Source organism: Salvelinus namaycush, chromosome 5 (assembly GCF_016432855.1).
Source record: "Salvelinus namaycush isolate Seneca chromosome 5, SaNama_1.0, whole genome shotgun sequence".
NCBI lineage: Eukaryota > Metazoa > Chordata > Actinopteri > Salmoniformes > Salmonidae > Salvelinus > Salvelinus namaycush.
Window position 1 is genome coordinate 67,957,089 of NC_052311.1, and position 26,425 is coordinate 67,983,513.

General features: G+C 45.2%; 1 protein-coding gene across 4 annotated transcripts; it reads right to left on the reverse strand.

Moving 5' to 3' along the window:
- LOC120048816 (SHC-transforming protein 1-like) lies at positions 1-25,593 on the reverse strand. 4 transcript variants are annotated; one of them, XM_038995061.1, is made up of 13 exons: positions 25,338-25,593; positions 12,138-12,302; positions 11,782-11,852; positions 10,879-10,942; positions 10,126-10,245; positions 9,808-9,861; positions 7,293-7,344; positions 5,923-6,049; positions 5,691-5,841; positions 5,390-5,447; positions 3,964-4,083; positions 3,437-3,681; positions 1-3,293 (listed from the first exon to the last, which is right to left on the reverse strand). In XM_038995061.1, the coding sequence occupies exons 2-13, from the start codon at positions 12,297-12,299 to the stop codon at positions 3,165-3,167; spliced, it is 1,353 nt and encodes a 450-aa protein (XP_038850989.1). In that variant the 5' UTR covers positions 12,300-12,302; positions 25,338-25,593; the 3' UTR covers positions 1-3,164. The 4 variants fall into 4 exon arrangements, with proteins under 4 accessions (XP_038850989.1, XP_038850988.1, XP_038850987.1 ...); XM_038995060.1 differs by having other exon boundaries at positions 12,138-12,513; XM_038995059.1 differs by lacking the exon at positions 25,338-25,593 and having other exon boundaries at positions 3,437-3,651; positions 12,138-13,827.
- Between the last annotated feature and the right edge of the window lie 832 nt (positions 25,594-26,425).

Genomic DNA, 26,425 nt, shown 5'->3' on the forward strand with positions numbered 1-26,425 from the left:
GTAAATCCAGAAACTGCATTTTAAAGCCAAACTCACCAAGAAAGATTCATGATATATGCATTTATATGCAATCTGTGATTTCAGATACAGGTGTAAACAGATGTATTTTCCCCCAAAAGAACAAGAGTATTACAACAGAACTGTAAAAAGTACAAATTTAAAATCAATATTTGTGAAGGCTAATTGAAAATAACCCTTTGGCTTTCAAAACTCAAATCAAAAAGTACATCAAAACAACAACAATATAGAAACTGTAAAAAATGATTTCCATGCAAAAGGCAACTGTGATGAACAATGACAACGCTAGAATGCTTCACAAATTATGTAGAGGATAGATTATTCCTTTTACACACACACCTTGGGGCTTGTATACTAGTTTCCTTGTTGCCTATCCAGGACCTATAGTCACTTAAACAGTCGTGTCTAACACAGCTGTCCCTCCTGTGTGTTTGTGACAGAATGAAGCAAAGGCCTCACACAGACCACACGTGCCACCATGTAAGAACTACACAACCCCCTACACTCCCAACCATAATCTCTGATCATCCACACATCCTCTCTCACAACACACACACAGAAGCACGATGAGAAAGATGAATAAAACAGTTACCTGTCCAGGCTCAGAGAGCCCTTTCTCATGACTAGAGTTGCAGAATCCAGATAACTTTCCCCAAATTCCCCGGTTTCCCAGAAATCCTGGTTAAAATAATCCTAGAATTACACGAGCGAATAAACAGGAATTCCATGAATCCTCCAACCAGGATATCTGGAAAACCAGGGGATTTTGCAACCCTCCTGATGAGACAGAAATATTTTGTACAGCAGGTGGCAGATCCCAGTTTACTCTTCACTTCCACGTTTAGTTTGGTTTCAGCCTCCCTCAAAAACCTGGACATGGTTCATTGGCTAGAATCAAAATGACTTCGATTCAGAGAGAAAAGTATTCTGTGGGTATTACATGTGAAATTTCTGTCCCACCCATGTTATTAATAACATCTAAACAATAAAGACTTTCATTTCAGAACAAAGAACTCAAACCTACCAATTAGATCTGATGTTATTTACAGGTGGAGTGGAAATCCCTCCAATGAGAGCTGCGACATCGAGCAACCGTGACAACAACAAGTGACAACAGGAAGTAAGAATGAATGTGCAATAGAGGAGCGGATTGCCATCACTGGACCTGGGTGGTGAGAGTCAGTGTCCTTTTTGCAGAGTCTTTGATGGACTGAGAGACCATGTGACAGGATCCAACGGTCCACTACATTTGGATTAGGTACATCAACTGACTGTACAATAAGCACAGTACATTAGGTGACAGACTGCACTGGAGGGAGGTGACTGCATCGAAGAAACAAGGCACGAGTAAAAGATACAAAAAATATCATGAAGAGAAGGAGGGAGAGGATGATTCCTCCACTTTCTCTCCCTCTACTATCTTCTAATTCCAAGGAAAACAACACGTCAAAGTCCAACGTCTGACCAACGTTCGCGAAGCTCCCAGATTCCGTTGTGAACAGTGCTGATAACAGTTTTCCCTGCAGTGAGCTGAGAAGAAACACATCACACACTAATGCTAACGCTAATGCTAACGCTAAAAGCTAATCTCCTGACCAAGTGTTGCAGCACATTTGTAGAGGAGAGAAAATCTATGCTGTGAATGCTCTGGACCGAATGCTTTCGGCATTAAACACACTTCATCCAGTATGCCCACCAACCTCTCCACCCCCCACCCGTCCAGACAGAGACATGGCCATAGATTGTCAAGGCAAACAGATATTAACAACAAATCCATTGAAAAGCAAGAAAATATTGGCATTAATCCGAACTACGATTCCAACACAGCACCGATTAAATTGTGACAGCCGCATTTGGGTTGACTGTGACATCGTCGTAGAATTGGTTTTGAGCTCTTTCAGATGACATCGTGTCTAAGTCTGATGACATCTCTAGATGTGGAACCTCCCCCCTGCCCCTTCCCAGTCTTCTCTCCATCCCTCTCTATGTAAAGACACTATACTCCCAATGAAGGTACACATGACAGATACAGACTAACACACTGTATGTTGGTGTATGAGTCATCTCCATGGTTTCTGCTGCCCCAGTCCAACCAAGTCCACTTTCTTTGTCATGATCAGAGCAGAAAGGTAAGACCAGTCCCATGCAGACAGAAAGGTAAGACCAGTCCCATGCAGACAGACAGGGAGACCAGTCCCATGCAGACAGACAGGGAGACCAGTCCCATGCAGACAGACAGGGAGACCAGTCCATTGTAGACAGACAGGCGGATGTCGGATGGGCATGAATCACATCCTTTTATCAAACTCCACCTTCGGAGGCCGGAAAGAAACCGTGTCCATATTTGGACAGACGGAGGCAATGGTTGTTGGCATAGCAACCCCCTTTTTGCATACAGAGACGTCCTCCGTGACATCACCAGGTATCACTCAGGGGGTCAATGGTCAAAGATGAAAAGTATTTTAATGGGAGTGGCTTGAGGGTGAGCGAGGGCCCTGATTGGTGTGGACACAAAAACGTCTATGCATATTAACAGGAGGCCTGATCTCAGTCATGATTGGTTATTCATGTGTTCCACTGATATTTGATTAGAGGGTCCATGTCCGAGCTCTCTGATGAGTCCAATCATCAGACAAGTCTTTGGAGTGCTTCTGTGACGGTGAGAGAAACTGTTTCCTCTGCCATGTCTGGATCAAGACCTCTCCCCCATCCCTCCATTCCTTTCTCTACGTTTCACTCCTCCCCTCCAAGGTCCATAGTCCTCCTTTACTATGATTGTATCATTTCTGAATTATTCTATGGCATGATTTAATTAATAATGCTCCGTTTTTTACTAAATTGTATTAATTTCTGTCCCAATGAGAAGGAAAATAAAGTGTTCCTAGGTGTTACTCCCACGTTCTTTGGAGGGATGGAGGGAGTGGACCTCGATGACAGAAGGATGAACAGAAGGAGGGATCACGGAGGTAACAGTGAGTCGTCCAGGAGGAGAGGAGGGTGTGAGGAAAAGCAGAGAACAAATGATTTTGGCAGAAAGAGTGACATAGGTGTTTTTTTGGCTTTCCTTAATGTTGTCAGCACTGCTTATGTGTGTAGTGTTTCTGAGAGTGTGTGTGTGCGTTGCATTGCTGTATTTGTGTGTGTGTTCAGGCCCTGTGCTCCACTGGTTGTTGCAGACACACCTCACTGCCTGCTGATACGATGGGCAGTCTGTTGTCCATGTGGTAACTGATCAGGTGGCTCACACTCTCAAAGTGGTGGTCTTTGGTACGTACCTGAGGAGTAGGACAACACACACACACACACACACACACACACAGATAGAGAAAGAGTCAACAAAACATAGCACGTCACAGCTGATAAGTGGGAAGGGGTCGGATGGCTCGCTCTAACTCAGACACCTCTCCCTGCAACTCACCACTCCCTCTGGGTCGACCAGTAGTAGGTGTTTGGGCTGACCCCCCTGTTGTCCAGTGAGAACGTACTGTCCAGGGGTGGTGCCTGACTCTCGGACCAGGAAGTCTCCATCACGGGTCAGCAGTCTCTCAGCCTGCCTGCGACTCAGGCTGCCGTGGAACCAGGCCTCGCACTGCAGCTGTTCCACCAGAGGGGGCGCCGCTGAGACCCCCAGACCTGATACACCCAGGGAATCATCAAACGGCTCTGAGAGGAGAAGGAGAGAGGGCAGAGCTAGAGAGACGTTGTGAGACTATACGACCAGACCAGATTCATTCTTGATACCAATATACCAATATTCTAATTTCCCCTATGTCCAAACCCAAATTAATAATCTAATGACTTCTACTGTAGTGTAATTACTGCAATATAGCTGATAACCATTCTAATTAGTCTTATCTGAGATGACTGATAGTGACTGCTATAGACTGCAGGGCCAGTTGATGTATTGTACACAGACTCTAGCTGATAGGGCCAACTGGGACTCACTCATGTCGAACGCATCTCTGTGAGCGTTGCCATTGGCTGCAGCTGTTGTGGGGCGGGGTTTATCCACATTGACGTATGAGGGGTCATCACACAGGTCCCGCCCTCCCTCCTTTGCTCCCACTGAAACAACCAATCAGAGGAGTATAATCACATAACTGTCTGTCGGTATCACCTGGGAAGTGGGAGGAGATGGATTTAGATGAAACCTACTACAACTACTAAGGACATGGTGACCTCTAGTGGACAACCAGAGACTTACACAACCAGAGACTTTCTGTTTAACTATTCGTCACAGACGGATCAGCCGATTTCAGCAGAGCGAGTCGACAAAGACATACAAGCGTAAATATGTACATTGCATTTCTAAATCTGAATGAGCAGGTGTTAGGGTGCTAAATATCCATATTTACGATGAACGTATTATTCAACTGCATGTACGATAGTTGAATTCCTTTGTCTCTCCTTCTCCCACTCTTTCTTTCCCCAGCCCTTTCACTGTGTAACCAGCCGTCATATCGGGTTAGTCCACTAGGGACTTTTCATTGCGTTATGTTAGTAATCAACACATAATCTATCCTGTGTGTGTTTATGTCATTCTGTGTGATTATTTAGTTAGTTAGTAAATAAATAATTAAGCCAATTTGTGTATCGCTGAATCATCATGCAGATTAGGGTTGGTGCAGATTTAAGTCAACGACGTTCAGAATGAGACTGATATGAGGTAATAATAATTAATGGATGACTAATATGATAAAGGTATATTCTGATATTCTTCAGTGAATTCGGAGAAATGGTAACTCATTAAACAAACTTTTTCTGTGGTGCCCCAAGATTGCTAATGAGTTAATTGTTACATCATTAATTTAATCACATAATCATTTAAACGTAGTAAATTGACTTGATTAAATAATTGTCATCGCATTAATGGTATTCACGTCACGACACCCTTATGGGAACACAGAGACCAGTTGACACACACTGTCCTAGAGCAACACACACTGCCCTAGAGCAACACACACTGTCCTAGAGCAACACACACTGTCCTAGAGCAACACACACTGCCCTAGAGCAACACACACTGCCCTAGAGCAACACACACTGTCCTAGAGCAACCCACACTGTCCTAGAGCAGCACACACTGCCCTAGAGCAACACACACTGCCCTAGAGCAACACACACTGTCCTAGAGCAACACACACTGTCCTAGAGCAACACACACTGTCCTAGAGTAACACACACAGGGTCAATCTGACTCATTTCCTCTCACTGTGTCCGTGTCATTCTCTCACTGCAACTCATTGTATTATGTGTCACCTCATATCCTTTAGCTGAGTGTGTGTGTGAGTGAGTGAGTGAGTGTGAGAGTGAGTGTGAGTGTGAGAGTGAGAGAGTGTGTGTGTGTGTGTGTGTGAGAGAGATGACTCACTTGGTAGAGGGGGAAGCGGCTGCTTGTGAATATCATTCTGACCCGGCTGTCCATAGGGCTGAAAACACACACACCAGAAGCAATTAAGATACAGATGGAAAAACATACATTACACTGACCAACTGACGAGACACACACACACTGTGAGGTGAATAAGGAGAGCGCCAGAGAGAGTGGAAGCCTGCTGTGATGTGAGGGTGAGACTGGGTCAGATGATTAGCCTACATACTGAACTGCTCTCTCTCCCCTGGAGCTGCAGCCTGGATTCAATACAATTGATGTGTGTGTATATACATCTCACCAGCGTAGCCCCAGGGCGGGCCCTCATGTCCACCAGTCCCCCAGGAGGAGGTTGTTTCCCGGGGAAGTTATTATAGTACGGAACATCTGCAGGGGGCGGTGCTCCCTCATCTTCCTCTTCCTCCCACGCTGAACCGTCAAACGGAGCCATCCTGAGAAAGGGGAGAGGAGTCAGAACTCAGGAGTGAGAAACACACACACACACACACACACACACACACACACACACACACCTGTCATGGGGGGTGACCAGTTTGGGGGGGTTCTTCAGGTACTGTTTGAAGCGCAGTTCGAAGGCCTGCCCTATCGTACTGATGACTTCCTGGGCCAAGCCCTCCGAACACTCCAGGATATGACACGCTGGACAGAAAGGAAGCAGAGAGGAGGGTAAACAACAGAGGTAAGGAAACAGAATATTGGCACTGCCTCGCTGTCCAAAGAAAGGTACTGAAAAGGGATTGGATGTGCTGCTGGATAAATATACTGAGTTTGTGTTTATTTTTACATGGACAGTGCACATGAATCAATGTTTCAGTAAAAGTGCTGGTTTTAGCCAGCTGGCTAATTTTCAACTGCAGTCCCTGGGCAGGTTATTAAAAACAATTACAATAACAATACAGCCAATCAATGAGCAGTGAGCATGCAGACAGAGCAACAGCACAAAAAGCAACAAAACAAAATACATAAAAGCAACAAAGTGGAGGGATGACATTGATGTAAGGTACTGAACAAGGACTGGATGTGCTGCTGGATAAATCTATTGGAGGAATGACATTGATGTAAGGTACTGAACAAGGACTGAATGTGCTGCTGGATAAATCTATTGGAGGGATGACATTGATGTAAGGTACTGAACAAGGACTGAATGTGCTGCTGGATAAATCTATTGGAGGGATGACATTGATGTAAGGTACTGAACAAGGACTGAATGTGCTGCTGGATAAATCTATTGGAGGAATGACATTGATGTAAGGTACTGAACAAGGACTGAATGTGCTGCTGGATAAATCTATTGGAGGGATGACATTGATGTAAGGTACTGAACAAGGACTGAATGTGCTGCTGGATAAATCTATTGGCGGGATGACATTGATGTAAGGTACTGAACAAGGACTGGATGTGCTGCTGGATAAATCTATTGGAGGGATGACATTGATGTAAGGTACTGAACACGGACTGGATGTGCTGCTGGATAAATCTATTGGAGGGATGACATTGATGTAAGGTACTGAACAAGGACTGGATGTGCTGCTGGATAAATCTATTGGAGGGATGACATTGATGTAAGGTACTGAACAAGGACTGAATGTGCTGCTGGATAAATCTATTGGCGGGTGACATTGATGTAAGGTACTGAACAAGGACTGGATGTGCTGCTGGATAAATCTATTGGAGGAATGACATTGATGTAAGGTACTGAACAAGGACTGGATGTGCTGCTGGATAAATCTATTGGAGGAATGACATTGATGTAAGGTACTGAACAAGGACTGGATGTGCTGCTGGATAAATCTATTGGAGGAATGACATTGATGTAAGGTACTGAACAAGGACTGAATGTGCTGCTGGATAAATCTATTGGAGGAATGACATTGAGTCTCACCTCTCTGGTTGACTGGGTCTTTGGCCACGTATGCTACATACTCTGCTGTGTCCTGAGGGAGAGAGAAGAGAAGAGGGGGATGGGGAGGAGGAAGAGAGGGTGGGAGGGGTAAATGAGAGGGAAATATGAAGAGGAGGGTAAGGAGAAAAGGGGAGAGTGGGTGAGTTGGAAGAGAGAAGGAAGCAAAGACGTTTAGTCGGAAGAGCTATTAACACACAATGATCTAGAGAGGAGGAAGAGAGGAGGAGGAGGAGGAGGAAAAGCTATTAACACAATGATCTAGAGGAGGAAGAGCTATTAACACACAATGATCTAGAGAGAAGGAGGAGGAGGAGCTATTAACACACAATGATCTAGAGAGGAGGAGGAAGAGCTATTAATACACAATGATCTAGAGAGGAGGAGGAGGAAGAGCTATTAACACACAATGATCTAGAGAGGAGGAGGAGGAAGAGCTATTAACACAATGATCTAGAGAGGAGGAGGAAGAAGAGCTATTAACACACAATGATCTAGAGGAGGAATAGAGGAGGAGGAGGAGGAAGAGCTATTAACACACAATGATCTAGAGAGGAGGAGGAGGAAGAGCTATTAACACACAATGATCTAGAGAGGAGGAATAGCGGAGGAGGAGGAAGAGCTATTAACACACAATGATCTAGAGGAGGAATAGAGAAGGAGGATGAGGAGGAAGAGCTATTAACACACAATGATCTAGAGAGGAGGAATAGAGGAGGAGGATGAGGAAGAGCTATTAACACACAATGATTTAGAGAGGAGGAAGAGAGGAGGAGGAGGAGGAAGAGCTATTAACACACAATGATTTAGAGAGGAGGAGGAGGAAGAGCTATTAACACACAATGATCTAGAGAGGAGGAGGAAGAGCTATTAACACACAATGATCTAGAGAGGAGGAGGAGGAAGAGCTATTAACACACAATGATCTAGAGAGGAGGAGGAGGAAGAGCTATTAACACACAATGATCTAGAGAGGAGGAGGAGGAAGAGCTATTAACACACAATGATCTAGAGAGGAGGAGGAGGAAGAGCTATTAACACACAATGATCTAGAGAGGAGGAGGAGGAAGAGCTATTAACACACAATGATCTAGAGAGGAGGAGGAGGAAGAGCTATTAACACACAATGATCTAGAGAGGAGGAATAGCGGAGGAGGAGGAAGAGCTATTAACACACAATGATCTAGAGGAGGAATAGAGGAGGAGGAGGAGGAAGAGCTATTAACACACAATGATCTAGAGGAGGAAGAGGAGGAGGAGGAGGAAGAGCTATTAACACACAATGATCTAGAAAGGAGGAATAGAGGAGGAGGAAGAGCTATTAACACACAATGATCTAGAGAGGAGGAAGAGAGGAGGAGGAAGAAGAGCTGGAAGAGAAAGAATACATGTCTGAGGAAGAGAGGTAGGGAGTTCCACTGACGTGGATGAAGACAAAGGAGGGAGGAAAAGAGGAAAGGAGCTATGGAATACAGAGAGAGATGGATAGAGGAAAAGAAAGATAGACGGAGCAAGACGGAGAGGCAGCGTGACAGGGATAGAGGAGTAGACAGAGTAAAGCAGGGAGAGAGAGAGAGAGAGAGAGAGGAGTAGATGAGTAGATGGGTGGACAGAGTGAAGCAGGGAGAGGCAGCGTGACAGGGATAGAGGAGTAGATGGATGGACAGAGTGAAGCAGGGAGAGAGAGAGAGGCATAGACGAGTAGATGGGTGGACAGAGTGAAGCAGGGAGAGAGAGAGCGAGGAGTAGATGGGTGGACAGAGTGAAGCAGGGAGAGAGGCATAGAGGAGTAGATGGGTGGACAGAGTGAAGCAGTGAGAGAGAGAGAGAGGAGTAGATGGGTGGACAGAGTGAAGCAGGGAGAGAGAGAGCGAGGAGTAGATGGGTGGACAGAGTGAAGCAGGGAGAGAGAGAGCGAGGAGTAGATGGGTGGACAGAGTGAAGCAGGGAGAGAGGCATAGAGGAGTAGATGGGTGGACAGAGTGAAGCAGGGAGAGAGAGAGAGGAGTAGATGGGTGGACAGAGTGAAGCAGGGAGAGAGGCATAGAGGAGTAGATGGGTGGACAGAGTGAAGCAGGGAGAGAGAGAGCGAGGAGTAGATGGGTGGACAGAGTGAAGCAGGGAGAGAGGCATAGAGGAGTAGATGGGTGGACAGAGTGAAGCAGGGAGAGAGGCATAGAGGAGTAGATGGGTGGACAGAGTGAAGCAGGGAGAGAGAGAGAGACAGAGGAGTAGATGGGTGGACAGAGTGAAGCAGGGAGAGAGAGAGCGAGGAGTAGATGGGTGGACAGAGTGAAGCAGGGAGAGAGGCATAGAGGAGTAGATGGGTGGACAGAGTGAAGCAGGGAGAGAGGCATAGAGGAGTAGATGGGTGGACAGAGTGAAGCAGGGAGAGAGGCATAGAGGAGTAGATGGGTGGACAGAGGCAGAGCAATGAATAGAGTGGGGATAGAGGATGGATAGTGAGGTGAGCGAGGGAGAGGGCTGTATGACTCACTGGGTCTCCTCCAGAAGCGAAAGAGATGGACTGCATGTGATGATTTGCAATTATCTGTGAAAAGAGAGAGAGAGAGAGAGAGGGAGGGATTTGAGCAGGTGGAGAGAGACAGAGAGAGAGAGAGCGAGAGATCATGTTTCTCCATTCAGCAGTAGGGGTTGGTTCCATTGACAGTTAGATATAGTGTATACTAAATACCTAACTGACTGGATGATGTAATTAACACCATGTAACAGTCTGTAATAACAAACCCAGATAGATCAATAACAACAAACACTCTTTCAGGATCCATGTCGAGTGTGCGTGTGTGTGTGTCACCTGTTTGCAGTCGGAGGCCAGCAGGTTGAGGCTGCTGGTAGAGACCGTCAGGCTGATGGTCATCCCAGCAAACTGCAGGTTACGTTTCCCCAGAATGGACGTCATACAGCGAGACGACGGCTGGAGGGGGAGGGGAGGGAGGGAGAGAACTTTTAAAAGCTCTTTATTGACCATTCATGTTAAACAGAAGGCCAACAGGGAAAGAAAGATTTCACCAATAAGGAAGATTAAACAGAAGCTATTCTAAAAGAAGATAACAGAGCATAGTAAACGTACTGTACAATATACAGAGAAGAATGTGTGTGTGTGAAGGCAATAGAGAGGGAGAAGCATGTCTGAGCCGTGTGTGTGTGTACAAGTCCCACACAGGCCACAGTCTCCCACAGTCTCCCAGGGCCAGACATGCTTTAGCCAAACCAGTCTGTTGTGTATATAGCTGTTTTATGTAGTGTTTGGGTGGATGCTTTAAGTTTTACAGGAATGCCCCCCTCCCCATAAAGACGGGCTGGGCCCGGCCCAGTTGGAGTTGGCTTAGTCTCGGCACACACAACTTAGTCACAAGTCTCCCTCATACAAGGGGCAGTGTGTACATGTGTGAGAGAGAGACAGTGAGAGACAGAGGTAATTACCTGGAAGTACCACTGACCACAGAGTGGACAATCCAGCTAAATCCAGATCCAACAACGCCCTGACTACAGTCCTCCACTTAACACATAAATAAATAATACTCTGTGTGTGTGTATATTGGTGTACCTTTCTCTTGCGTTGGGCTCCTTTGGCTCCAGGCACTGCCTCACACACCACTGAGATAGCCTCTCTGAAACAACAACACGTGTGAGAACCTCTCTGTAACACACTTGTGCGGATTTCACACTGTGCAGCAGATTAGATGAAATCTGGCAACATGTGACACAGACTTGATCATCCTGACAATCACACTCATCCTCACCATGGATACAAACATCACTATAGAAACCAGAAGGAAACCACCACGATTCCAGAAGATGCTAATTTAGAGATTGTGAGGGCGGTAGGCACACACACAATACTGTTAAACCGATACAGTCCTTTCAGATTGGCCAACACTAAATGGGTAGCAGCTAGGGACCAAAATAGAACAGGGAAAAAAAGAGAACTGGGGGATATGAACTGGAGATAAATAATGCATTTTTATGTGAAAAGGAGGTAGCTAGTAAGAGTACATTTTGTGATTTGCAATGTTTTGAACCAGAGCCCTATACAGCACTTAGCTCTAACTACATGGCTCTGTTTTGTACTACCTAACCACAGTACATCTGTGTGCAGTAACTTGATCATTAGCCCTAAACAACAGCTTAAAGGGATAGTTCACCCAAATGACAAAATAACACATTGGTTTCCTTACCCTGTAAGCAGTCTAAGGACAAGGTATGACAGCAATCCATACCTTGGTTTAGTTTTCCAAATGCTAACGTTTTAGCAATTGTTGCACAAATCCCATTCAAGTCATGGTACCGATATTAGCATTTTTCTGCGCATCATGTTCAAATCATCTATAAGTGACTTTGTTGAGCTTCACAATCAATTTTAGATACTTCCGGGGGATTTTGGGTAACGAAACCAATATGACATTTTGTAATTGGGTGAACTATTGCCTGAACAATTGGAGGTTCTCACCTGGTGACCTGAGTTCTGGTGTTGAAGTCCAGTGCCCTCATAGACTGTAGCACCTCCACACAGCCCATATACTACACAGGAAATAGAGAGGAGACACATATGAACAGGGATGCCACTTCCTACAGCACTCCTCTCCATACAGCCCATACACTACACAGGAAACAGGAAAGGAACTCATATGAACTAGGATTCCATTTCCTCCAGAACACCCACACTGACCGGAGGGGCAGATGGAAACAGATAGACAGACGGAAAGATGGACAGACAAGAGAATAGATCATTTTGAGAGAGCAACAGAAAAATAGACAGATATACATCCTACAAACTGAAAAACAGACAGAACAACCAACTCTTACCCGTACTGAGTAGGCAACCCCAGTGGTGCTGACCACGTGGTCTGAGTGTAGCCATCCTCTGGTGGGCTTGTTGACGAAGGAGCCGTGGCGCGTCCACTCATCTCCCCCCAGCTGCCCCCCCTCCACCCGCGCCCTCCTGGACGCCCCACCCAGCCGGTTCATATCCTGCAGAGGGGGGCGATGGGGGGGAGAGGGGGCTGTTAGACAGGGAGGGGGATGAGGAGTGGGAGAGCTGGAACTATTACCCCCTGAAGACCCCAAGGGGGCTTGAGCCCGCTGAGGCCTGCTGGAGACCTTGAGGCCTGGGAGTAGAGTAGCAGAGACACCCAGGCGAAGGGCTCCCATCCTGGGGAAGAAGGAACAGAGCGTGGTGGGGCTGTTCTCGGCCCGGCGGGGGGAGGAAGGGGGGAGGATGGGGGTGAGAGAGGAGGAGGAGAGGGAGGAGGGTAGCCCAGGAGGGGTGAGGGGGGTTGCGGGGGTGGAAGGGGGGAGGGAGAAAGGGTTGGAGTTGATATCGTCATTCGAACTGAGAGATTCACTCCGGAAGTGAGTGTACTTAGTTTTAGGGACCAGCTCCATCATGGATCTGAGATGTTCAATGTTATTTCAGTGTTTCTCTAACAAGTCCACACTCTCTGGTGTGACTCAGTCTGAACAACAACGGTGGTTCATTCTCTCTTTCTCTGTATTATCAGTCTCTCACTCAAAAACACGCTCGTCTTTCTTTCCCTCTCAGTGACCGTTGTCTGTCCGTCCGCCCTGTTTTATTTCCTCCCGTCATTGTCAGGCAGTGCGGCAGACACTGCGCAAGAAACACCTTCATCTACAAGACAGAGGAGAGCAGCAAGAGGAGCGATTGAAGATCAGAGGGGATCACTCTCTCAGTCTAACCCAGCACACTGATGGAGTGATACTCAGAGTTGTTCGGCGTCTACGCTGTCAGTCTTACACCATTTTATGACTTTCAATCCACAGAAATGAATGCCACTTTCCAATAGACAGAATCAAAAAGGATTTTTGTGATCAAGTATGCAGCACCTGTTCTGAAAAATGCTGTTTGAGCACATCAGCATGTCAACTAATGTAGCATGGCACTTAAGTCCAGTTGTTCATCTTTGAGCACCATGGAGATTCCACATACAACCTCAGAATGTGATTGTCTATTGACACAGACACTCAGGTGGTATGAGTTACTGCATCAAGGGGCCTACCCTCATGTGTCTGTGTGTGTTAGCACGTGTTGGAGTAGAAACCCACTCTACTGCCTGTAAATGGCACAGAGTGTGTGAGTCTGTGGTGTGTGTGTGCGCGTTTCAACGTGTCTGTCGGGGCAGTAGCTCACTAGCCTCTCTTGCCTGAAATGGGCCCATAAAAACCCTATCAGCTGCCAACGAGTAGATCAGAAGGGACACACACGCACACAGGGTTGACACACACACACACACACAGTGCTGATTCACACACACTGCCAAGGCACAGCAGTGACGGGTCGATACAACAGAGTTAGATTATCTGCAGAGCTTAATATAGCATAGTTCTGTTAAGACCTGCTGATCTATGGCCAGACACCAATTCTGGCAGGGAAAATCTCTCTTATCCCTCCTGCTTTTTATCCCTCCTGCAGTTTATTCCTCTCTCTCTTTATCCCTCCTGCTTTTTATTCCTCTCTCTTTATCCCTCCTGTTTTTATTCCTCTCTCTTTATCCCTCCTGTTTTTATTCCTCTCTCTTTATCCCTCCTGCTTTTTATTCCCCTCTCTTTATCCCTCCTGCTTTTTATTCCCCTCTCTTTATCCCTCCTGCTTTTTATTCCCCTCTCTTTATCCCTCCTGCTTTTTATTCCTCCTGCTTTTTATTCCTCTCTCTCTTTATCCCTCCTGCTTTTTATTCCTCTCTCTTTATCCCTCCTGCTTTTTATTCCTCTCTCTCTTTATCCCTCCTGCTTTTTATTCCTCTCTCTCTTTATTCCTCTCTCTCTTTATTCCTCTCTCTCTTTATTCCTCTCTCTCTTTATTCCTCTCTCTCTTTATTCCTCTCTCTCTTTATTCCTCTCTCTCTTTATTCCTCTCTCTCTTTATTCCTCTCTCTCTTTATTCCTCTCTCTCTTTATTCCTCTCTCTCTTTATTCCTCCTGCTTTTTATTCCTCTCTCTCTTTATTCCTCTTTCTCTCCTGTGAGCAGCTTTATTTTTCAGGTTCCAAGGCTGCTGGACAGTACTCCTAAGTAATTTAACTCTTCCTTCTCTATACTCTTTCACTCGCTCTCTCACCCACTCCCTCTCTCTCTTTTCCTCACTCCCTCTCTCTCGTCCTCACTCCCTCTCTCTCTCTCCCTCTCTCTCCCTCCCTCTCTCTCTCTCCCTCTCTCTCTCTCCCTCTCTCTCTCTCCCTCTCTCTCTCTCCCTCTCTCTCTCCCTCTCTCTCTCTTCCTCACTCCCTCTCTCTCTTCCTCCAGATGGTCTCGTGTCCTCTCTGGATGGCCTTGGCTTTCTCCCTCCCTTTCTCCCCCTCTTCCTCTCTCTTCCTCCAGATCACCTCCTGGGCGGTTTCTCTCCCTTTCTCTGCACTTCTCTCTCCCCTCAGCTTGTCCTCTCCTATCCTCTCCTGGAATCCCTCTCTCCTCCTCCACACTGTTTTCTGTGCCTCCCTCAGTAGCCGCTGCACTTCCTCCTTCTCTCGCTCCACCACTTCCTGCCTTCTCTTCCAAATGATCTCTCGCTCCCCCTCTCCCCGCCCCTCGTCTCCTTTCCCGTTCTCCAGACTGTCCTCTTAAACAGTCCCTCTACTTTAAAGATTGTCTGTCTCTCTCCACACTCACTCACTCTGTAACTACAGCCAGAGTCTATACAATGCACACAACCTAGTAACAGACACCACTAGATAAGAAAAAGACCAATAGATAAGAAACCACCAGATGCTGGGCTTGTCCCTGACTGAAGTTTCTGATATGGCTAAAACAGTAGGTAGAGCTGTTCTAGAACATTGCTGCCCTGGTTAGAGTGGATACGTTCTGGAGCACCATAGCATCAGAAGTGCTAGAGTTGGAGAAGTTGCCTTTTTCTGGTTACAGAAACAGTGACACACACAGTGGTGATGTAACAAGAGAGAATGTAGGTCATTGGCTGATGACACCGCCGGTGGGATTGTTTTGATGACAATGAGACCTGAATGGTACTGGAGGCTTGTTAGAGAACTCAATCACCCAGTCATTACACTCAATTAAACCTCCCTCCCCTCTCTCTCGCTCTCCTTACTGATACAACAGAAACAGTCTTGTTTAAACAAGCCAATAGTCAGTTACCTGAGAGAAGCATGTGTATTTCTTGACACAGTATGGTCCAGTACTAGCCTAACTAGAAACACAGGAGCTAACTACAGTCCGAACAATCTGCATAGTCCATCCAAAGAGAAAACTAAAGTTGTCTTACATGAACAGTCTCCAGCTGCAAGACACAACTCACAGAAGTGAATAGTGGAGGTTGAACCTGTAATATAACTCCAGGGGCTTGTCAGCTCACATATCAGTGTTGTTTCCAGCACTTTACACATGTTCTAACCATTACTCTGCCAGGTTTGACCCACTGAGATAAAACTTTGTAACAGATTGACAATTTGGCACCAAAAATTTCACGATGATACCAGAGAAAGTAGACTTTCAACAACAAGCGCTAACGGCTAAAGCCCTGTATGTTTGGAAGCAGAGGGTTACCAGCTAGCCGTTTGATTTTGGCTGCCTAGCAACAGACAGAGGGACGCTCACTCGATCACACCAGTCTAGCACCAGAGGGTCTGTCTACGGAGCCTGCCACAGCACTCGCTAGCTAACGTCTCCCAGACAGAGAGCACCAGAACACATCAGGATACAGACTGGGATTAGCTATGAAGTGCTATGTAGGGGCTATGAAGGGCTTTTAAGGTCTTACGACAGCCTACGGCAGGCTCTTAGCACAGCCTAAGTGTCTTTGCATAACTACAAAAGTCTTCCATTATAGGCTATGCTCTAATGTCTATTTGTCCTGGTGCTGTAGCACTACCAGTGGAATGCTAACTGCAGGCTAGATGGTCAGATTGCGACGGTCAATTAGTGCCTGTAGCCAACGTGTCCCGTGTCGCTCACCTGGTGGAGCATTAGGCTTGCAACGCCAGGGTTGTGGGTTCGATTCCTACAGGGGACCAGTACGAACAAATATGCACTCACAACTCTAAGTCGCTCTGGAAAAGAGTGTCTGCTAAATGGCTAAAATATAAATGTCAACACGGATGAACGTATAGAGTTGCGTTCAATTGTGAAACGCTAGCAACACTCACTAACAGTGACGAGATGTCACAAACATAGCCAACGAGTCACTTAGCAAACATACATAGGTTAACACTAGTAAATGCTAGTACAGCAGGTTTAACCCACGAGCCAGATGTTAGTGCACAGAATAAAACACAGTGTAGGTCAGACGAGTGCAGAGTACAGCGCCCTCTACCTGAGGAGATGTCCTGATTCTCCTACACACAGATAGAAAACACACACAACAAGTAGAGAAAGTCACCACTACACTAACACATAAACAACACACAGTTGACGATACCAGTTAAGACTACACAGTTCCACAGCTGTACAAAGTGAATATGTCCACATACAGTATCAGTAGAATCATCTGATTATAATCCAGACTTGTCCAGTCATTTCTGACATCGGCTTGGTATACCACCTGTCCAGGTCAGGATGCTAGTTACCGGCAAAGATGGCACAGCACAAGCTAAAGAGAGAGAACGAGAGATATACCTCATGGCAAACCAGTAAGAACACTGCATCAAATTCAGTCTAGAATTCTAGACAGAGCCTTTTTACATAAATAGGTTAGAGGTAACTAACACCCCACCAGTAGTCTGGTCCAGTCTAGGGTCCTGTCTAGACTGTTTCTCCTGGTCGTCACCACCCTAGACAAACACGTATAGAAAGAACAGCACCAGTGTTTGAAATAAGAGAAAAAGACTCAAAAGAACTTTACATCTCAGTCTGTCTCCGACTGCGGCGGATGCAAGTTGCCGTGGCAACAGACATTAAAAGAGAAGCCTGCTCAGGATCTATATTGAGAAATCCTGACAGCGGCAAAAACATCTCAGACAAAGAGATAAGACTTCTTCCACAAATCAGAGCCCAGGAGCAGCTAAGCAGAGCTGAGACGGACCCATTACGGTCTTTAACATCTAACTGGAGAAACTACAGCCGGTCGGCCAGCCAGAGACTCCTGGAGGGATCAATACCACTCAGGAAATGATCAAAGTTTGGCCCACGTCGCACCGGCCATAAAACCAAATCAATGTTGACATCCCAACCTGGCTGATTCCAGACTCTGGCTAGGACACATGGATTAACACAACATATATTGCTTCAGAGGATGAAATACTTTCATATATGATAGTCAATATTAATAAACTTTACTAATCACAAAAGCTAACACTTTAGAAAAGAATTGCATAACAACAACCTGAATGTTTTCCTGTACAGTCCTAACTGTTAGGTCAGTAATAATCTGCAGAGCAGGTTTTTTTCCACCTATAATTGTTTATTTTACCCCCCCAAAATGTAATTTTTTTGTTTTGAGTTGTGAATAAATTCCTTGAGAACTCATCCTTTGCTTCAAGAGTGAATGAAAAATGTAAAACAATTGTTCCTTATTTTGGGTTAGACAGAGTAGAGGTGATTATCCGTAGCATGGTATTAACAGAGCTCCATATTCACATCAGAACCATATTCATGTTTAAACACCCTCTATCTCCTCTCTTCCACTCGTTTAAATCACAAAGTCATTGCCAGATTGCATATCCTCTCCATCTATCCTCTCCTCCGCTTGTCCTCCTCCTCTCTTCCCCGTCTCAGCGGAATGTGAAACAGCAGAACGGCAGGGCTGAACAACGGCACTCCTTCATTGTCTTCCTCTCCTCCTCTTGCTTCGCTCTCTCATCCCCCTTTGCTTTCCTTCCAGCTCTGTCTGAGTGAGAGACGAGCCCGCTGTCTATCCTCTCCTTCTCCCTCTCTGTCTATCTGTCTGTATGGGTGATGCCGCCTCGCTCTCTCTCTCTCTCACGCTCATGCGCTGCTGCTTTTTTCCTCTGTCTCATCCGCTCACCCCTCCTCCCCTCTCTCCTTCCATTTCCCTCCCTCCCTCCTTCCATTTCCTTTCCCTCCCTCCTTCCATTTCCCTCCATTTCCCTCTCTCCTCTCCCACTTTGCAGTCTAAATCATTTAACAGTATATGCACGCGTGTGCACTGAGCGTTGCGCTCTCACACACACACACACACACACACACACACACACACACACACACACACACACACACACACACACACACACACACACACACACACACACACACACACACACACACACACACACACACACACTAGGGGAAGGAGAGAGGGATGGATGGAGGAGGGGAAGGAGAGAGGGATGGATGGAGGAGGGGAAGGAGAGAGGGATGGATGGAGGAGGGGATGGAGATAGTAGAGCCCACATGGGCTGTTTCCCCTCTAAAAGGCTCCTCCCCCTTATTCCTGTTTGGTAACCTGAGAACCAGAGGGAGAGATTGAATTGAGATGGAGTGAAAGAGAAAAGAGGAGGGAAACAGACAGAGGAAGAGAGGGAGGGGAGAGTCTCTCTCTCGACAGACCAGACCAGACAGACAGACAGACCACACAGACCAGAGATGCAGGCTGATTTGAGGGCATTGATGTACACGGCCAAATATGGACACTTAACCTGACAATGCCAAGCAGCTACTGTACCACTTGAGTTCACCGCTGGTAAAGAACAGGTTATTATCTCACAAACAGGACAGTAACAACAGAAACAATACACTTGATGTGGCTGTCAAGATACATATTCTTCAAGTCTTAAAAAGAAAAGAGAAAACCAAAGTGATCAGTGGACCAAGTGAGAACCGAGATTCAGACAGAAACACAGAAGATCTAGAACTGCAGAACCGCTAGAGAGACAGAATCAGGGAGAGAACCACAGAACCCAAGTCAACACCTCAGCGTTACAAAGCGTTGCCCACAGAGAGAGTGATTGTTGAACGCACACCCACAGTGTGATGACACCGTTCACCATACAGATCACAGCGGTATACAGAGTGATTGTTGTGATTGTTGAACGCACACACAGCAACCCCACACCAGCGTAACACACACACACACACACACACACACACACACACACACACACACACACACACACACACACACACACACACACACACACACACACACACACACACATAGCTCTAAATGGCTTAGACATACAAATAAACAATGTCCTTTACAGCAGGGAGATCCTGACAGTGGGAGGAGCAACCAGCAACCCATATGCCTCTGTGTGTGTGTGTCTCAAGTTCTTACCACATATTCCATGGGACAACACTGACTGCCTGTGAGTGTCTGTAACCCTAAAAACACCAAAGCGCACATCAGCACACGGTACACACACTCTTAACCAATCACTGAGCGTTGTACATGCAAACACTTGGCTTGGAGCATGCATTGCTCCCGGGATCAGCTGTGGAGAGAGTCATGTGACCTCCTTGCTCAGGTGAGCGCAAAGGTACACACACACGTTAGGCAAGCTGTTTTTGTATCCCCACATACCAAAGACTGTGTGTGTGTGTGTGTGTGTGTGTGTGTGTGTATTGAGCATGTTCAGACACACATTGTGGAATTCAAGGAATTACTTACAGGGACTAGTCAAATAAATCCAGACAACAGCTTTCCTTCCCAAAATCCGTCATAAGTGTACACACACGCACAACATATAACCGTGTCAGGTGGTGTGTTGTGAATGTGACAGAACAGGTCCAGAAATAGTCAGGTTATTGAGGGTATATCAATGTGATTAGGGGGTGGTATGGACATTAGATTAGCCAGGCCTTCAGCATTCAGCAGGCCCAACCACCTGACCGACCAGTTAACAGTTCTACATGTGAGACAAACAGATAGGGGGAAACAAAACAAAACTCTCTCCCTTCCTCTCTTTCGCTCTCCTTTCCCCTCTCCTCGTTTTATTCTCAGTCTATCTGCTCTCCTTCCTTCACTTACTCTTGTCACTTACTCTTGTCTTGTCTGTTTCATGCACATTTATGGCCTGCTGGAGGTCATTTTGCAGGGCTCTGGCAGTGCTCCTCCTGCTCAAAGGCGGAGGTAGCGGTCCTGCTGCTGGGTTGTTGCCCTCCTACGGCCTCCTCCACGTTTCCTGATGTACTGGCCTGTCTCCTGGTAGCGCCTCCATGCTCTGGACACTACGCTGACAGACACAGCAAACCTTCTTGCCACAGCTCGCATTGATGTGCCATCCTGGATGAGCTGCACTACCTGAGCCACTTGTGTGGGTTGTAGACTCCGTCTCATGCTACCACTAGAGTGAGAGCACCGCCAGAATTCAAAAGTGACCAAAACATCAGCCAGGAAGCATAGGAACTGAGAAGTGGTCTGTGGTCACCACCTGCAGAATCACTCCTTTATTGGGGGTGTCTTGCTAATTGCCTATAATTTCCACCTGTTGTCTATTCCATTTGCACAACAGCATGTGAAATTTATTGTCAATCAGTGTTGCTTCCTAAGTGGACAGTTTGATTTCACAGAAGTGTGATTGACTTGGAGTTACATTGTGTTGTTTAAGTGTTCCCTTTATTTTTTTGAGCAGTGTATATACAGTACCAGTCAAAAGTTTGGACACTCCTACTCATTATTTTCTTTATTTTTACTATTTTCTACATTGTAGAATAATGGTGTTATTTCATAGTTTTGATGTCTTCACTAAGAGTGTGCAAAGCTATCATATATAAACCAAAGATTCTCAGGGCAGTCACTGCTAGAATTGACTGAATAACAAGATATCTCCCATCAGTCCATCTCTTCTCCCCATGTCCCTCTCCCTTCTGTGTTGCTGCTTTGATGAATATTAACCAATTCTACAGGGCCCCATAAATGCTGTACACACAAACGCACGCGCACACATCTTACTGTCCAGAACAACAGGCCTTAACGGAGATCAACACTTTACAACACACAGGACAGGTCTGTCCAAATCTATACGGACTCGCTCTGACTCATAGCCTGCCCTACACAACTTATGGCCCAAATAAATTGGATAATTCAAGACAACAGCCCAAAGACTGAAGAAACTCAGAGTCGTAAAACTTTATTCACAAGCATACTGGTATGATAGACAGAGAACTTCTTCACCCCAGCTCTGACTACAGGCTCAGCCAGCCAGGGGAACTATTAGTGTGCAACACTACACAGACTGCACACCATAGGGAACTCAGAGTGTAACACTTTACAGAGAAACAATAAGAAATCCCTGGAAACTGTATCCTCTGGGCCAGAGCAGGATGTGAGACTGAAACAGTTCCCTTTTAACCTCACAAACCTCCCACACAGAGGTCACACCACACAGAACCAATGCCATGAACCTAGGATGGCAGAAAACAGAATTAGGCACAGAGATGTCATAAAGGAGACGGGAGCTAACCAGTCTATTCATTTCATTCGGTTCCATTCAGTGGACAGGAGTTCCTTTCGCTCCCTGTTCATATGTACTCCTGTTAATAACTTCAGACATTAGGATTGTGCCTCTCTAACTGTGCTGACCAAATGTGACCGACAGGAAGCATCAGTATATTACTGGCCTGAGTATGAAGCATGTGCAACCCTGATAAAGCTCCCTGTTTTGTATCACAAAAAATCTAATAATCTATGAATAGTGGTATCATAATAATTACTTTGGGACTTGATTATTATATATGCCATTTAGAAGACACTTTTATGCAAAGCATCAAGTAAATACTAGTGGGCCTTTAGTTTAAATGTATCTATGTGGGAGTGAATCTGTCTGCAGCTCAGCATGTAGTCTAAGTGTCTATGTGAAGTGAGTAGGAGGCAGACCAGGGCTGCAGGGCAGGAAGTGGAGCTCAGGTCTCACCATCTCTTCCGCTACGTTATAAGAGACGGACAACCACACACTGAGACCCAGATAACTGCTCCTACAGTGTTTCCACCCACGCTGAAAACTATTTGGGTCCACAATTAAGTGTTACAGTGAAGGACCCAAATAAGTCAAAGGTCATACATATGAATGTTCTTAAAACCATGGAAACAAAACCTCTTCTCGATGCAGATAAGCTGCTGCTGCTCACAACAGCTGAAACAGTATCTTGCCAGCTAACACAGAGCAGTATCTAGCCAGCTGCTTGGCTTTTTTCTCTGGCAGTGAGCTACATGTCAGACACTGCCTCATATTGATACACAAACTGACGCTGAGTGAAATCCAAGACTGTTGCCAATTGCAACTAAGGGCTGGCACACGTGCGCACACATGCATACGTGCACGCGCTCGCACACACTTAATTTTGAGCGGAGATACACACACCCGTCTGACAAATCAAAAGGGAGTTAACGAAAGGTGTCACCCAGCCAAGCTTATCACACAGACAGGACTGATTGGTTCTGCTTTTGATTGATAGGGTCTGCATTAGATTGGGCAGACCCTGTTTGATTGAGAGGGTCTGAGGTGGATTGTGAAGCTCTGTGTAGGACAGGATGTCTTTGATTGACAGATAGACTAATAGATTCGTTGGTAGTTTGTGTGTGTGTGTACGTTTCTATCACTGACATTTCTGTCTCTCAGAGTGTATTATCCCCAGGCCCAGCCATGCAGCAGTCAGTCAAGCCTTCCTCCTCTTCATCACCATCAGAGAGATAAGCTACTGACAGTGAGTTTAAGGAGTGTGTGAGAGTGTGATATGGGAGCTGGGCATATTATGAAGCAGTCTTTTCAGACACATAGGCCTACCTTTATCCACTCCATCCCTGACCCCTGTCTGTCTGGGGTGTCTCCAAACCATCAGAGTGGTATACTATGATTAAACCTAGATCTACTCAGGGTTTTCTAAAGCTAGCCAGCTTTAGTCACATTCCAGCTCAGGCTTCATCCGTACTACAACCGTGGATATTGCTTATATGCCTGCTGCTAACTCTAGCAGGCTTGTAACTGCGCATGCATGTCACACGTGTCTGGTCGAACGCCAAACTTTTCATTGAGACAAGGCTGAAACATCCATCCATGGGCGAGTCAGTGCCACGTCTTAATTTGTGCAAAATGAAAAGAGTTATGCTGCAAATTCAGCAGGCTGTGGTGTAAAATAGGCTTGTTGAAGTGCCGTCTTTATTTGATTACCGTTAATGCCTTCTTTAGTGTGCTTATCAATACACGAGCACCTTTCCCCCACTCCTATCCATATAATAATTGTATTAAGTTATACACACGTTTTACTTGATTTTATTGGTCTTTAACTCGTGACACTTCATTCAGGATACATGGAGTTAACCCTGAGTAAGCCTGCCCAGGGGCAGGTTAGTTCTGGATTTGTTGCCATAGAAATGTACCTGGCTAAAAGGTGAGCCACTGTCGTGGTACCAGTTATCCCGAGTTGAACTCAGAGTTGACCAAAGTTACCTGGCTAACTCCTCAAACCACATACGTAGTATAGGGCTCAGGACCAGGCCAGCTGTCGAACAACAGTAGTCCCATCACAGACGGAGGTGTAGGTAACCATAACAACTGTGTGTGTTTACGTATCTGGCCACACCAATACAACCCAAATCATAGGCTAATGAAGGGCCCAGAATCACAGCTTGTTGTTGAATGTTCTTTATGGCACGTATCCAACTACAGAGCACTGTTTTAGTCAGGGCTTGTTACAGATGATTTAAATGATCATTGTTGTCTGAAACAAAAAGTTACACTTCCATGACAATCTAGAACCTAGACCTATTGAAACATTAAATCATCTCCATGACAATCTAGAACCTAGACCTATTGAAACATTACATCATCTCCATGACAATCTAGAACCTAGACCTATTGAAACATTAAATCATCTCCATGACAATCTAGAACCTAGACCTATTGAAACATTAAATCATCTCCATGACAATCTAGAACCTAGACCTATTGAAACATTAAATCATCTCCATGACAATCTAGAACCTAGACCTATTGAAACATTAAATCATCTCCATGACAATCTAGAACCTAGACCTATTGAAACATTAAATCATCTCCATGACAATCTAGAACCTAGACCTATTGAAACATTAAATCATCTCCATGACAATCTTGAACCTAGACCTATTGAAACATTAAATCATCTCCATGACAATCTAGAACCTAGACCTATTGAAACATTAAATCATCTCCATGAGAATGCCATCTTGACAATATGCTAAAGATCTATATTGCACATCACAGAAATGTAGTTTAATCCTAACTTCTGATTAGGTTGCTGAAAAAGAACTAGAGCATTTACAGAAAGCCAAAACCAGCCTGTTTAGTCAGACTTTAGATTCAGTTTCTCTAAACCTGTGTGGTAACACTGGGATTCATTTAGTAATATTCTTGCATTAACATGTTTTTACATAGTAAAAATGGTAGCATAGTTTCCATTGCATAGTAGGTCTTGTGGAGCTTACATAAGCGGAATAGTGATCAGTTCCTGTTCCACGTGTAGAAAAACAAACAAAACTCCATATTGCTATAGTAGTACATAAACAACATGTCAATACAAACAATGCTGTTACTTTTCTTGTTACAGTATTAGTACTCATGTAGGTCTATAAAGTGTTTCCAGAACAGTTTAAATGACAGAGTTGGACAACTTGGTGTGAGTAAAGTAATGATATCCCAGGGACCCAGGCCTACAGAACTGACTATTTCTAGTAGCCTATGCAGAAAACCACTTTTATTTTGAAAACACCCAAAAGTGACAACACGGTTGTTTGCGACTTCTGTTGAATGGATACAATGTTTAATGTGCGGCCTAGGCGAGTTACGTTGTATCACTAGGCTATATTTCGCAATGTTACAATAACTACATTTTTTCGTAGTACGGCCACACTGAACTCAGCAGTCTTGCTAGAATAGATATCAGCAAAATATTGTTTCGCCAACATCGAACTGATGGCACAACAAAAAGTAAGGCAGCCTACAATCGGCCTATAGCAAATAATATTCATCTGTCAGACAGAATGTTATTGCTTTAGTATTCGAATGTCCTAAAACGTCTCTCTACCACGTTACAACACGCAGCTCTTAAAATTCAAGCCCAAACCATGCCCAGAGAAGTGTGGTGAACTTTTGTCAGAAGAACTTACCAGCTATCTTCCTCCTTGTCCCTTTTGTGCCGCTTCTTTTCTCCCAGCTGTTGTTGTCCCGTAGGCCTACCTCTAACTAAATGACACAAGTGGCTGAATGTGAAGGTTCAAATCACCAGCTGTCGTACAGTGTGCATATGAATTTCTTTAGAAAGAGGGCTGAAACTTTTCTTCTTTAGTTTCTCTTCCTTTCCTCCCCCTTTCTACCGACACAAAAAAAGCCACTTCCGCGAACAAATGGTAACGTCATTTGCCAGTCAGTTTGTGTGGTTCTCTGCACCTGGCCCGCGGTTGAGTGGCCTTGACAGAAAGGGATTGCGCAAAATGTTAACTTCCCACAATAACAAACCGGCCTACGGTATAACCGAGTAAACTGACATTAAACCACATAGACACAGTCTTTGTTGAATCACACATTATTTGCATAGTGCAACTGTAATGCCTATGTTATAGGCTACACCATTTCTTGACCGAGGAGCACGAGAACAAACCTGAATAGCAGTTCATAACGTTTATGATTGGATCACTGAGACCAAATAATGTTCAATAATAGAATAGGCCCTTATTGAATAGGTAAAATATGATAAATAGCCTATAGTCTCGATAATTCCACGTAGGCCAGTCATTTATGCATAGTGAATACTGTTCACTGAAGTCCTCTGCTGGTAGATACCATATTTGCACGCGCACATATTAATATTTGTACTTGACAGTATTAGAAAATAAAAAATAAAAACATTTACATTTAGCAGGCGATCCAGAGCGATTTACAGTAGTGAATGCATATTTTAATCATTTTTTGTACTGGTCCAACGTGGGAATCGAACCTACAACCCAAGCGCCATGCTCTACCATTTAACCTACAAATGACAGTCTACATATCTACATTCTACCGACTACTTATTGTTTTTCTTATGGTTTATCACAAATCATTGTAAGAATTGTAAACTCTGTTGCAGATAGGCTTAAAACACGTGTTTTTGCTTGGTCGAGACTAATATAATAATAATGTTATAATCATAAAATAATCTTGTAGGCATACTCTGGGTGCATGTTATCAGGGTCTTGTCTAGAAGGGATACAGGTTG